Source organism: Juglans regia, chromosome 12, assembly GCF_001411555.2.
Source record: "Juglans regia cultivar Chandler chromosome 12, Walnut 2.0, whole genome shotgun sequence".
Lineage (NCBI taxonomy): Eukaryota > Viridiplantae > Streptophyta > Magnoliopsida > Fagales > Juglandaceae > Juglans > Juglans regia.
This window is the reverse complement of record NC_049912.1, coordinates 9093589-9104478: the sequence shown is the minus strand read 5'-3', so window position 1 is coordinate 9104478 and position 10890 is coordinate 9093589. Positions and strand designations below refer to the sequence as shown.

The 10890-nt window shown below is 35.5% G+C and overlaps 1 protein-coding gene across 5 annotated transcripts; it reads left to right on the top strand.

The window, feature by feature from the left end:
- Positions 1-1371: 1371 nt before the first annotated feature.
- On the top strand, positions 1372-10487 carry LOC109001537. 5 transcript variants are annotated; one of them, XR_004797754.1, is made up of 12 exons: positions 1372-2621; positions 2759-2869; positions 3507-3539; positions 5323-5494; positions 5580-5758; positions 5848-5984; positions 6077-6172; positions 6366-6435; positions 6530-6607; positions 6707-6833; positions 9324-9681; positions 10095-10131. XR_004797754.1 is itself a non-coding variant. In XM_018978899.2 (12 exons), exons 1-11 carry the CDS (start codon positions 1521-1523, stop codon positions 9389-9391), a joined length of 2172 nt encoding a protein of 723 aa, XP_018834444.1. In that variant the 5' UTR covers positions 1380-1520; the 3' UTR covers position 9392; positions 10095-10198. The 5 variants fall into 5 exon arrangements, 4 of the variants coding, with proteins under 4 accessions (XP_018834444.1, XP_018834451.1, XP_018834418.1 ...); XM_018978899.2 differs by having other exon boundaries at positions 1380-2621; positions 9324-9392; positions 10095-10198; XM_018978906.2 differs by lacking the exon at positions 10095-10131 and adding an exon at positions 10132-10186 and having other exon boundaries at positions 1380-2621; positions 9324-9392.
- Positions 10488-10890: the final 403 nt, after the last annotated feature.

Here is a 10890-nt window from a genome sequence, read left to right as displayed (position 1 = left end):
CATTAATTAGTAATTTATTATATAATACAAAACTATTTTACATATAATTATATATTATATATAAAAATTATATACAATATAAAAAATTATAATATATATATATAGGAATCGGTCCGGTCCAGTTTTAGAAAAAGAAAAATAAAATCGATACAGGACCAAACCAAACTCGATACCAGACCCAACCCACCGGTTTGGTCTGGTCCAATTTATCAGTTCATCGATTTTTTTTTTTTACATCCCTACACACACTTACTTTTAGTTTCTGTTTGGATAGTGAGATTAGATAGGATAGTTTTAGATAAAAGTTAAAAGTTGAATAAAATATTGTTAGAATATTATTTTATAATATTATTATTGTTTTGAGATTTGAAAAAGTTGAATTGTAATTTAAAAAAGTTGAATTGTTTATTATATTTTGTATACAAATTTGATAAAATTGTAAATTTGATAAAATTGTAATGATGAGATGAGATGAGAGGATTTCTCAATTCAAACATTTTTTTTTTCTTAATAGGTATGTAGTATAAGAGCAGAAGAATTCAAAAAGTTATCATTTCCCCCATAATGATGTGTTAAATAATTAAAAGATTATTTGTTGTTTTTCACTTATCTCCAATGTTTTAATCCAAAGTCAAACAAGATATTTAGCAAACTTTTTGTGACCCTTGGTGAATTCCTCGCTCATTCCCTATGCTTTTATACAACAATATATTTTTCATGATCCTTGTATTAGCATTGTACGAAAATGTTCAATGCTAAACAAATTCTAATTAATGTAAGTTTTCGTTTACGATAAGATATAAAGTTAACACGATTATCTTTTGATACGATATTAAATAATTAAAATAATTCATTGTAATTATTTATTTATTTATTTATAATTTAATATCACATCATGATCAATTAAGAAAATAAATCAAAACAAATAAAATAAAGAACCGATGTATAATAATAGAGAAATGAAAAATATCAGTCTACATCCTCAACACATCGTGTTGAATTGAAAAAAAAAAAAATCCTTAAAGATGTGTTGCGGCTTCCAGCTGATGCCCAACATTTCTCATAATAATATATAAAAATTTACTATGTATCAGCTACTATTTATTTTCACGTCTTATATCTATAATTATTTTTTTTTATAGTGTGAGAGTACTTTTTATAAAATGTAGAGTGTGAAATAGTAAATAGTGACTTATGAATAGAATTTTTCAATATTATATAGATTTTGTCAACATTGGTCGTTAGCCTACCCATGATCAAGAACTACTAAAAACCAATTAATTTGTTATTCTTCAAGGTGTCGACACCTTATGAGAGTTATGTGTCCCCCCACCCACCCATACATTGGAGTTGTCATCACCATTCATGGATATCGTCTCCATCTCTATATTTCCCATGCTAAAAGGCAATGAAACAAAAGATCGTCCCTCTGTTTCATCGTAAACATATCTCCATGCAATAATCTTCCATCCCCTACGAAGAACATAATCTACAACAACACAGTTCAAGCAGTGCAATTAATGCCGATCCAATCATCAATCCCACGATCTTCTTCTGATCCATCCCTCTCCACAACAATCTGCTCTCACTCTGGCTTGCCTAGTAATTCCAACCACTCACCATCTTCAACTCCTCCATCAAAGTCAAAATACTCTCTGCGCTCCCCACTACTAGAAAGGATTATTAATGGCATTAAAAGCCAATCCTTGGTGGCCTCCAGGCGTTCGTATTTGAAAGAGAAGGATCTTGAGGTTCACAACAGAAGAATTGCCGCCATTAATGTCGACGACGCTTACTCCAATTCCACTCCATATTACAAAGGAGTGTATTATGATTCTCTAATTACCAAAACGCCAAAATTGACTTCTGGAATCAGTTCTGGACGCAAAAGTGACTCAGACAGTGTTGCTACCTCTACCTCTAGCTCTCTCTCCACCTTCATCTTTAGAATTCGAGATCTGAGTTCTAATTGCTTTAGTGTTAAAATTAAGAGAGATGAGACCAGCAAGCCTGCAACCTATGCCACGATGAAATCTGCAGGTCGCACTCCTTTCTTCCCTTCTTCATCACCATCAGCATCGTCACCTAGGGCGACTGTGACGGTGTTGAAGGAGAAGAGTACGATTGCTGAAGAAAGGAAGGAGACGACCGTCGGCGATGTCCATGCTTTGTTAGCTAAGGAGAAGCCATTGAGGGAGAGAGTAGCAGAACCCGCAGCCGTAACAACTGTAGTAATGCAGCCATCCAAAGCCAATCCAATGGCAAACAAGTACTCTCCTTTCTTGACTCAGACACCATCAGCATCGGCAGCACCAAGGACAAAGACGAGGGTTTTGAAGGAGATGAGTGAAGGAAGGAACGAAATCATCGGTAAAGGCGATGCTAATGATTTGTTAGTTGAAAAGAAGCTCTTGAGAGAGAGTGCGGAAAAACCCGCACCCAAAATACCAACCGGCCTAGTATTGCAGCCATCCAAATCAAAAGACCGAATCATAAATGAGAAAGATGGCAACAAAAAGATGAGGAATAACCGCGAGTTTGTATGGGCAAACAAGTACCAACCCAAGGCCTTGGACGACTTCATTTGCAATCGAGAAAAAGCCATGGAGCTACTAGCTTTGGTTAGACTCCTTATTCTGCTTTAATACATGTCTCTGATACTTGCTATATATGATTTTATTGAACTGCTATACAGTTACAAAACAAGGAATTCTTTGAGTTATTATTTTCATTGCAATTTGTGTTTGGTAATTTTTAGATCAGAGAGGGAGGATGTGGCCATATTATATTTGAGGGGCCACCGGGCGTGGGGAAGAGAACCATGATATGGGCTATGCTTCGAGAGGCTTTTGGACCTGACAGAGTACAGGTATGTAGTAATTAATATATATGTTTGTGTGTTCGAAGAGTGCCGGATTGAATCTTAGAATGATATATAGAGAAAAAGAAGCGAGAAAAAATATCCCTTGGTAGCTACAAGATGGGAAGTTTATTGCTTGTTTGTCTCTAAATTGGTTGAATACTTTGAATGGAATAAGAGAGATCAGACCGAGTTATAGTGAGGTAAGATAGGCTATGATACCCCTTATGATAAAGATAATGGTAGGTGGAGTATGAAATCCCATATTGCTTGGGAAGAAGAAGTTCTTGCTCTTTATAAAGTTCTAATGAAGCTCTAATTGTATCATTGACTAGTTCTTTTAGAATATAGACCAAGTGGTTTAGGCCTTCTATTGGGACCTTACAAAGGCAACCAATCAACCAACCATAAGAAGAAGATCGAATGATGAGTTCTCGTCAGCTCCTCTAAGTTTCAAGTTAGGTTCTGTAGGGAAAGTAACTAACATCGAGATTAGCAAAGTTTTGGGTTCCAATCGTGGGACCGTTGTTGGTTCAAGTATTGAAATAGAATACTTTGATACTGTAATATTCGGATGCATTGTTTTGGGATAGCCAGTATATATAAAATGATGCTGTGAATAATATGTTTTCTTTGTATTTTACAGGTGAGGGACGAATGCAAGGCATTTAACTTGAAGGTATTTTTTTTTTATCACATGTCCAAATGGAAGTTATTCTTGTTTAGTTGACTTGACAAGACCTGTCAGCTAAAATGATTATGAATATGATTTTTCTTCCCAACTTGTGCAAATGTTGGGCTTGATGTTTAACTTGAATATTCATCTACAAGATGTATTGAATTTGGGGTCTTCAATCCGATGTCTTGTGTTTGGTCTTAAGTCAACAAGAATAACTTCCACATAGTACACCTTTATATTCCTCACAATACATCAATTGAACATGGCTTTTACAAACCATTTGTATATCGCTCAAATATTCTTCAATCTAAAGAGCATGATCACCATATAATAGAATAATCCTTGTGCATGGATGAAAATCAAGTTCAATAAGAGATCTATATATGAATGGCAATGGAAAACTATATATCTTAGAACATTTCTCTAAGATATTCTAAAATATTCTAAAATATCCTTGTTCAGGTCAAGATATTCTAAAATCATCCTCCATTTGCTACTTGCTTTCTTGACCATGATAGCATTGGCCCATTGCTCAAGAGAATTCATCTCTTATCTGGTTCGCTTGAAAATTTCTCTTTTTTCTAGAGGGAATTTTGACCCAGAGCTTTGAGGGTGTGAATTGTGACAAAGGTCTTACAGGGTATTTATAGGGTCCCAAAGGAGGATTAGCATTAACAGCAACGTAATCATCAAGCATGCATTTAGGAGAGGTCTGGCCTCCAAGATTGACTCTTATCGATCCTCTTTGATTATGCTTACCAGATGGATATCCATCTAATATACATAATAAGCAGCTTCTAGCATGTATTTAAGCTCCTACATTATAGGGACTGGTTTTACATCAATTTTCAGCTAATCCTCCAAGACACATGCATTATTTGCATTTATCAATTCATGTATTATTTTCTCCATGCATGCTTATTACTTATTTGCAAGATTATGGCCATAGGGATTTCGTGATTGCATATACATCCATTTTCGACCCACGTGCACGAATTGCCACCCCTGCCATTATGGCCACCAAGAAATCATCATGTGGATTTTCTTCAAACCCCCCCGCCCCGGGCATGCACCTTGAGATTTTGGGTCCCGTCCACCAAGTAGATTCTCTTTTCCCCTCTAGGATTGGCCTGCCACTGGGAGTTAGGCCCCGTTTGGATACAAGAAGTGTTTCATCTCATCATTACAATTTTTTCAAATTCTCACACAAAATATAATAAATAATTCAACTTTTTTCAAATCTAAAAAAAATAATAATATTAAAAAATAATATTATAATAATATTTTATTCAACTTTCATATCAACTCACCAACCAAACGGCACCTTAGACTCATGGCCCCTCGGCTAGAACCCTCTTTTATCCGGTAGCCACTTGGCTGATTTATGAGGAAGGCATCCTCATTTCTTTTATATGAATCATTCATTGAAGGGTACGAAAGCCAATTCCAAATATAAGTCTATTTATAGCTTGGATAACATTTTCTGGTCAAAATTTAAAAAACAGAGGATCTTTTTTGAGTAAAATACAATGAAACTGATATGGTTTTCTACTTTACATATGATAGAAGTGAAACTCTTCCATCCATGAAACAATTTGGAGAATTTATTGAAAGTATTTCTAGTCCTAACAGTAAAACTTCAAATCATTTTCCTTCTTTTTGGCTTTCAGTAATATAGAAACTGCTTTTGGAAATGAGAACTAGACAATGTGTAGACAAGTTTGATATTTTTATTTGGGTTTTCTAATAAAAAGGAGTAACCTTTAGCCAAAACATATGACAGGGTGAAATGTTGGGTAAGATCCAAGTAAATGTAAAGCAATCTCCCCGGCACATTGAAGTCAATCTCTCTGAACTAAAGGGCTATGAGAAGCATGTCGTTGTTGAACTTATCAAGGAAACACAAAATATGATTTCTATCAAAGGTTTGCCTTGTGACTCTGACAATTGCCGAGGTAGATTCACAAACTTTCAAAAAAGGGTTTCAAAATGCTATTGAAGTAAAGTCCTACATAGATATTCATTGCCTTGCCTTTGCAGCAATTATTTTATACGAGGCAGAAAAGCTATCTACAGATGCCCTACTATACATAAAGTGGCTATTGGAACGGTATAAAGGATGTAATAAGGTTTTCTTCTGTTGCTCTGATCTCTCAAAACTTCAACCCATCAAAACAATTTGCACAGTTGTTCAGCTGGTACCACCTTCACGTAAAGAGGTTAGAAATTTTCTATAAATTTCTATTGGTTTACCAACATGTATGCATGGTTGACTAGAGTTTGATAAACACATGCTAAAAATTTCTAGATTGTTGAAGTTTTGGAGTTCATAGCTAAACAAGAAGGCATAGAATTGCCACATCGATTGGCTGAAAAATTTGCAGAGAAGTCGAAAAATAATCTTCGTCAAGCCATTCGATCATTTGAGGCCTCTTGGTTGGTCAAGTAAGAGTAATCTTCAACCATTCATTATGCTTAATCATTTTCCTTACTATCAATGTGTGATTTTTTTTTTCCCTAATTACGTGTGATTGCAGTTATCCCTTTCAAGAAGATCTAGAAATTTTGACTGGATGGGAAGATGACATTGCAAATATTGCTAAGAATATAGTAGAAGAGCAAAGTCCAAAACAGTAAGCAGCTGTTTTGCCATCATAGTTATGTAAATTAAACCACGATATCGGACGCCTAGCTAACTTGTAACGCAATTTGAGTTGAATATAAAGTCCAATTTTGTAGCTGGGATCATTTTCTTATCATCATTTATAAAGAAAGATCTCCTATCATCTTCTACTAATTAAATTGATTATTTCTTATTAATCTGAGGTTATATATGATTCGTGGGATGCTTCAAAATCTCATAGAGCATGATGTATCCCCCGACTCTATGTTCAAGGTAAACAAGTACTGTTGAATGCATGCAGCTGTAGCAGAATCAATGTGTCTTGTATTTATATCATTCTAATGAAATTTTCCTAATATGCATGCAGTTTCTGGTAAAAGAGCTAAAGAAGCATGCACAAGAGGAATTAAAACAACAAATTGATAAACTGTATGAGGAATACAGTGTATGATCTTAGACTTTGTGTATTGAACCACTGATCACACTTGTTTCAATAGGCAAACTTCTTTTCTTTCTAACTTGTAGCTTGTTTTCTTGTCTCTAGAGGGTTGATGAAAATTTATTTGAAAGTCAGAAATTGGCCTTTGCAAACAATAAATCCGAGGAAACTGGCAAAGGAGCTCATGAACCAATGAGAAGGAATATTGTTCAACAATTTCTGAGGATCGAAGGTAAAACAACTGCTAGTTTGTAATATATATAAATTGAAATAAACCTCAATACTTCATTAATCAAACTTTAAGCATTACATAGTTTGTCTTTTTCCTGACAGTTTACAATAAAAGCTGGAATTTCTTCAATCCATATTCTAGCTTCTACTACCTTCAAAGCTTCCTTAGCTAGTGTATGAGCCACTGTATTTTTTGCATCTCCTTCAAACATAGCCTTTTGAATGTTTAAATCATTACACAGCTCCAAAGCCTTCCAGAGTGCATGACATTCTGCTACTGTTGGGTTCTGAACATACTTCCTCTGATCACAAACAGCCACCATTGCCTCTCCCTTCTCATCTCTAATCATAATTCCAGCTCCCATTTTCTTTCTCTTCAAGTCTAATGATGCATACCAGTTAACCTTAACGAAATCAGCCTCTGGTTTCTGCCATTATGTCTGTTGTTAACTTCACTTGATAGATGGTCATCCATCCTCTGTATCCTTTGTGAATTCTTGTACTCTTCAAGACCTTCTTTTGGTGAAATAAGTATTTTCCTAGGACAAGAGTCTCTCCTCAAAAACACTTTCATTCCTCCTGAACCACACTCTCCTGAAAAGAACTGCCATCTCTTCAAGCTGGGACACATTCAATCTTGCCATCAACTTCTCCCGCAGCTGCATAAAATCAACCTCCTTACAACTCTATTTCTGAACTATACTCCTCTCATCAGCCCAAATATCGTTTGCTTCTGTGCATTCCCAGAGAGCATGCATGACTGACTCTTCATCTGCAAAACAGATGGGGCATCTTGGATCTTGCACAACTTTACTTTTGAATAAGTTCTTCTTGGTGGGTAGCAAGTTATTCCTTCTTTCCATAAGAATAACTTGATCACTCCTGGTACTTCAAGATCCCAAATATTCCTCCATCTCTTGTCTTCCATTTCTTCATCTGAGCATGCACCTCTTCTGTTTCTCAGTCTTTCAAGTTGCAAGTAATAGGCACTGCTGACAGTAAAAGCACCTTTCTTTGATGGACCCCATATTATCTTATCTTCTACATTGCCTCTGCACAAGGGAATATTAAGAATTTGCTCAGCCTCTTCACTTGAAAAAATAGCTCTAATGCTTCCTTCATCCCATTCCCTACTCTGTTTGTCAATCAACTCTTCCACCTTTGAATCTTCCCTCAGTACAGAAACTGGTGACTGAACTGAAAAGGATGATGGGGTTGGCAGCCATTTTGAGCCCCAAATCTGAATCTTACTCCCATCCCCCACTCTCCACCTTAAGCCCTCTTGAAGCAGATCTCTTGCAGACCAAATACTCCTCCATATTAATGAAGGTTGATAGCAAAGTTTTACCTCCATAAAATTTGATTGCCTAAAATACTTTTCCTTAAAAACCACAGCTGCTAAAGAATCAGGATACTTTAGAATCCTCCATTAGCTAAGAAAGCTAAATTAAAACTCTCCAAGTCCCTAAATCCCAGGCCTCCCTTCCCTTTTTGCATTCCCAAGTGTTCCCATTTTCTCCATTGAAAACCCCCATCCTTATGCTGCTTTCCCCACCAGAATCTCGAAAATAAACCATTCATATCCTTGCACAGCTTCTTGGGAAGCTTAAACACACTCATAGTATACGTAGGGATAGATTGGAGCACAACCTTTATCAAAACTTCCTTTCCAGCTTGTGAAAGAAAGCTGTTTTTCCAACTGAAAATCCTCTGCCAGACTCTTTCTTTTAAGGCTCTAAAAGTATTGTACTTAGATCTTCCTACAAGAGCTGGAAGACCTAAATATTTCTCATAACTAACACAAGCAACAGAAGCCCCAGCCACCATGATCCTTCTCTTGTCCTCCTCCTTGGTGTTGCTACTGAAAAAAACTGATGTCTTCCCTTTGTTCAGAAACTGTCCTGAAGCTTTTTCATATCTGTTCAACAGCACTTGAATCTTGTTCCATTCTTCCAATTTAGCTCTTCCAAACAGTATACAATCATTTGCAAAGAGAAGATGATTGATACTTGTTCCCCCTCGAGTCACTTGCACACCTCTGATAAATTTCTGTTTCTCATGAAAGTTAAGCATCGAGCTGAGCCAATCAGCACAGATGATGAAAAGGTAGGGTGACAAAGGGTCACCCTGCCTTAACCCCCTTGAGGGCTTAAAAATATGACCTACCTTTCCATTAATCAGCACTGAGTAAGTCACAGAACAGACACATTTCATGATAAGCTTCACCCATTTCTCACAGAAACCAAGCCTTAACATCACTGCCTCTAAGAACTTCCATTCCACTCGATGTTTGTAATATATCATGATGTTTTATGTCATTCTTATAGCCTCATGAAATATTTTCCTTCTATTGTGATGGCCTCACCAACATCAATCTAATAAGAGAGAGAATGTTTTCTCCTTAATGCTAGAGAATAAACAACAATTAAAGAACACTTCCCTCATTTTCCTTTATTGTGACCAATTTTCTTTCTTCCATTATCTTTCGCAGAGTTTATAGCAAGATTCATGAGCTGCTATAAGTCATCAATCACAACAAACAAAAGTGTGCAACATTGAAGTGGGACTTCTTGCTTACCCTTAGCTCAGTCAAATTATCTTATGTGGATAATATGAATAAATGGCTGCTTAATTTCATGTTTAGAGCAAGCTTGAGACAAGGACTTTGAAAAATAAGGAATCTTCCATATAGTTATTTGTTTTAAGCATCTTTCCTGTAAATGTATATTCAAAACCAAATAATCCAATCATGAAATTGGATATACTCTGCATAATTATAAGTTGGCAAGAGGCCTATGTAATGGATTTAGAAACTGCGATGGGCATATTAACCAAAAACATCATCACAGGTACTAAGAATATTTATAAATAAATAAAATTGGTCCACCACAAGTTTCTCTTGTGGAAAATAGCATGGTGGATCTTTCATGTGTATCAAAATTGCTATATATTATGCATGCACTACAAACATCTTTTCCACCATTACTACCATCTAATTCCCATTAATTAAGGAGATTTCAAATGCCACCTTTACCATTCCGACCTTGCCCTCCTCCTCCTTCACACATTTATGCACATAATCTGGATATTTCCACCATGATGGCCTCTAAATTTAATTTAAATCTTACCCTTTTAACATACTGCATGCATCAAATTGGATAAATGCTAGATCATCTCTTAGTTAAATCCATGATTTATATCACCCATCATGCATGTTTTGGATTGTCTTGCAATGCTTCTCATGTATTTGTTCTTCTTGTAGCACTCTCAATGTACTACTGTTCAATATGGCGTTATAGGAATGACAAGAAGCATCATGATTATCTCCTACTACAGATGCTGATTACATCTCGGAATTTCAGAGGGGAATTTGCAACCCAGAGATTAAATTTGATCAACGAGGCGGTGAGGCCGGATCATACCCATAAATTGCAGTTTTTATGACTTCATGACTATTTGAAGGGCAACAGAAGTTCCTAGAGCAGCAAATCACACACACACACACACATACAGACACATATAGCTCACCCTTTTGGTGCAATGGTCATCCAATTCTAATATGATTGAAGCTATTCCACTCTTGTAACTTCAACTTACATTTTTTAGTATTTGTAGCATTTTTTTTAGGAAAAAAAAAATGATGCATTAGCAATGAATTGATGCATCTCATCAAATTACGTCAATTTGTAAATTTTATTATTTGTGAGATCTCTTTATAAACCAAACAATTCTATAGAATCTTGAAGCGTGATTTTGCAATTAGTCTGTAAGCTCCAAATCAAACACAAATTAAACCGGAACTATAAGCTCCAAATCATGATTCTAACCAAAGCTTATCCAAAATCGTATGTGGTTTTGTCTTGTTTGAGAGATTCATACCTAAGTTACAATTACCATAGCATACCGGTTAAGATAAAACAGATTTTGAGTAAAAAATACTGTAATGACTAATTTTCTTTTATTATGTTAAAAAAAAAAACAGAGACAAATTTAAAAGATAAAATTATGTTAAAAAAACAAAAAATAAAAATAAAAAATGTTGGAATAACTTTAATGAT

Bases quoted from the DNA above. Each gene is read 5' to 3' on its own strand.
- LOC109001537 (XM_018978873.2), top strand. From the start codon at position 1,521: ATGCCGATCCAATCATCAATCCCACGATCTTCTTCTGATCCATCCCTC. The intron at 3,540-5,322 runs GTATTTTTTTTT...AACATATGACAG, and splicing joins GCAAGGCATTTAACTTGAAG to GGTGAAATGTTGGGTAAGAT. The intron at 6,436-6,529 runs GTAAACAAGTAC...ATATGCATGCAG, and splicing joins CCCCCGACTCTATGTTCAAG to TTTCTGGTAAAAGAGCTAAA.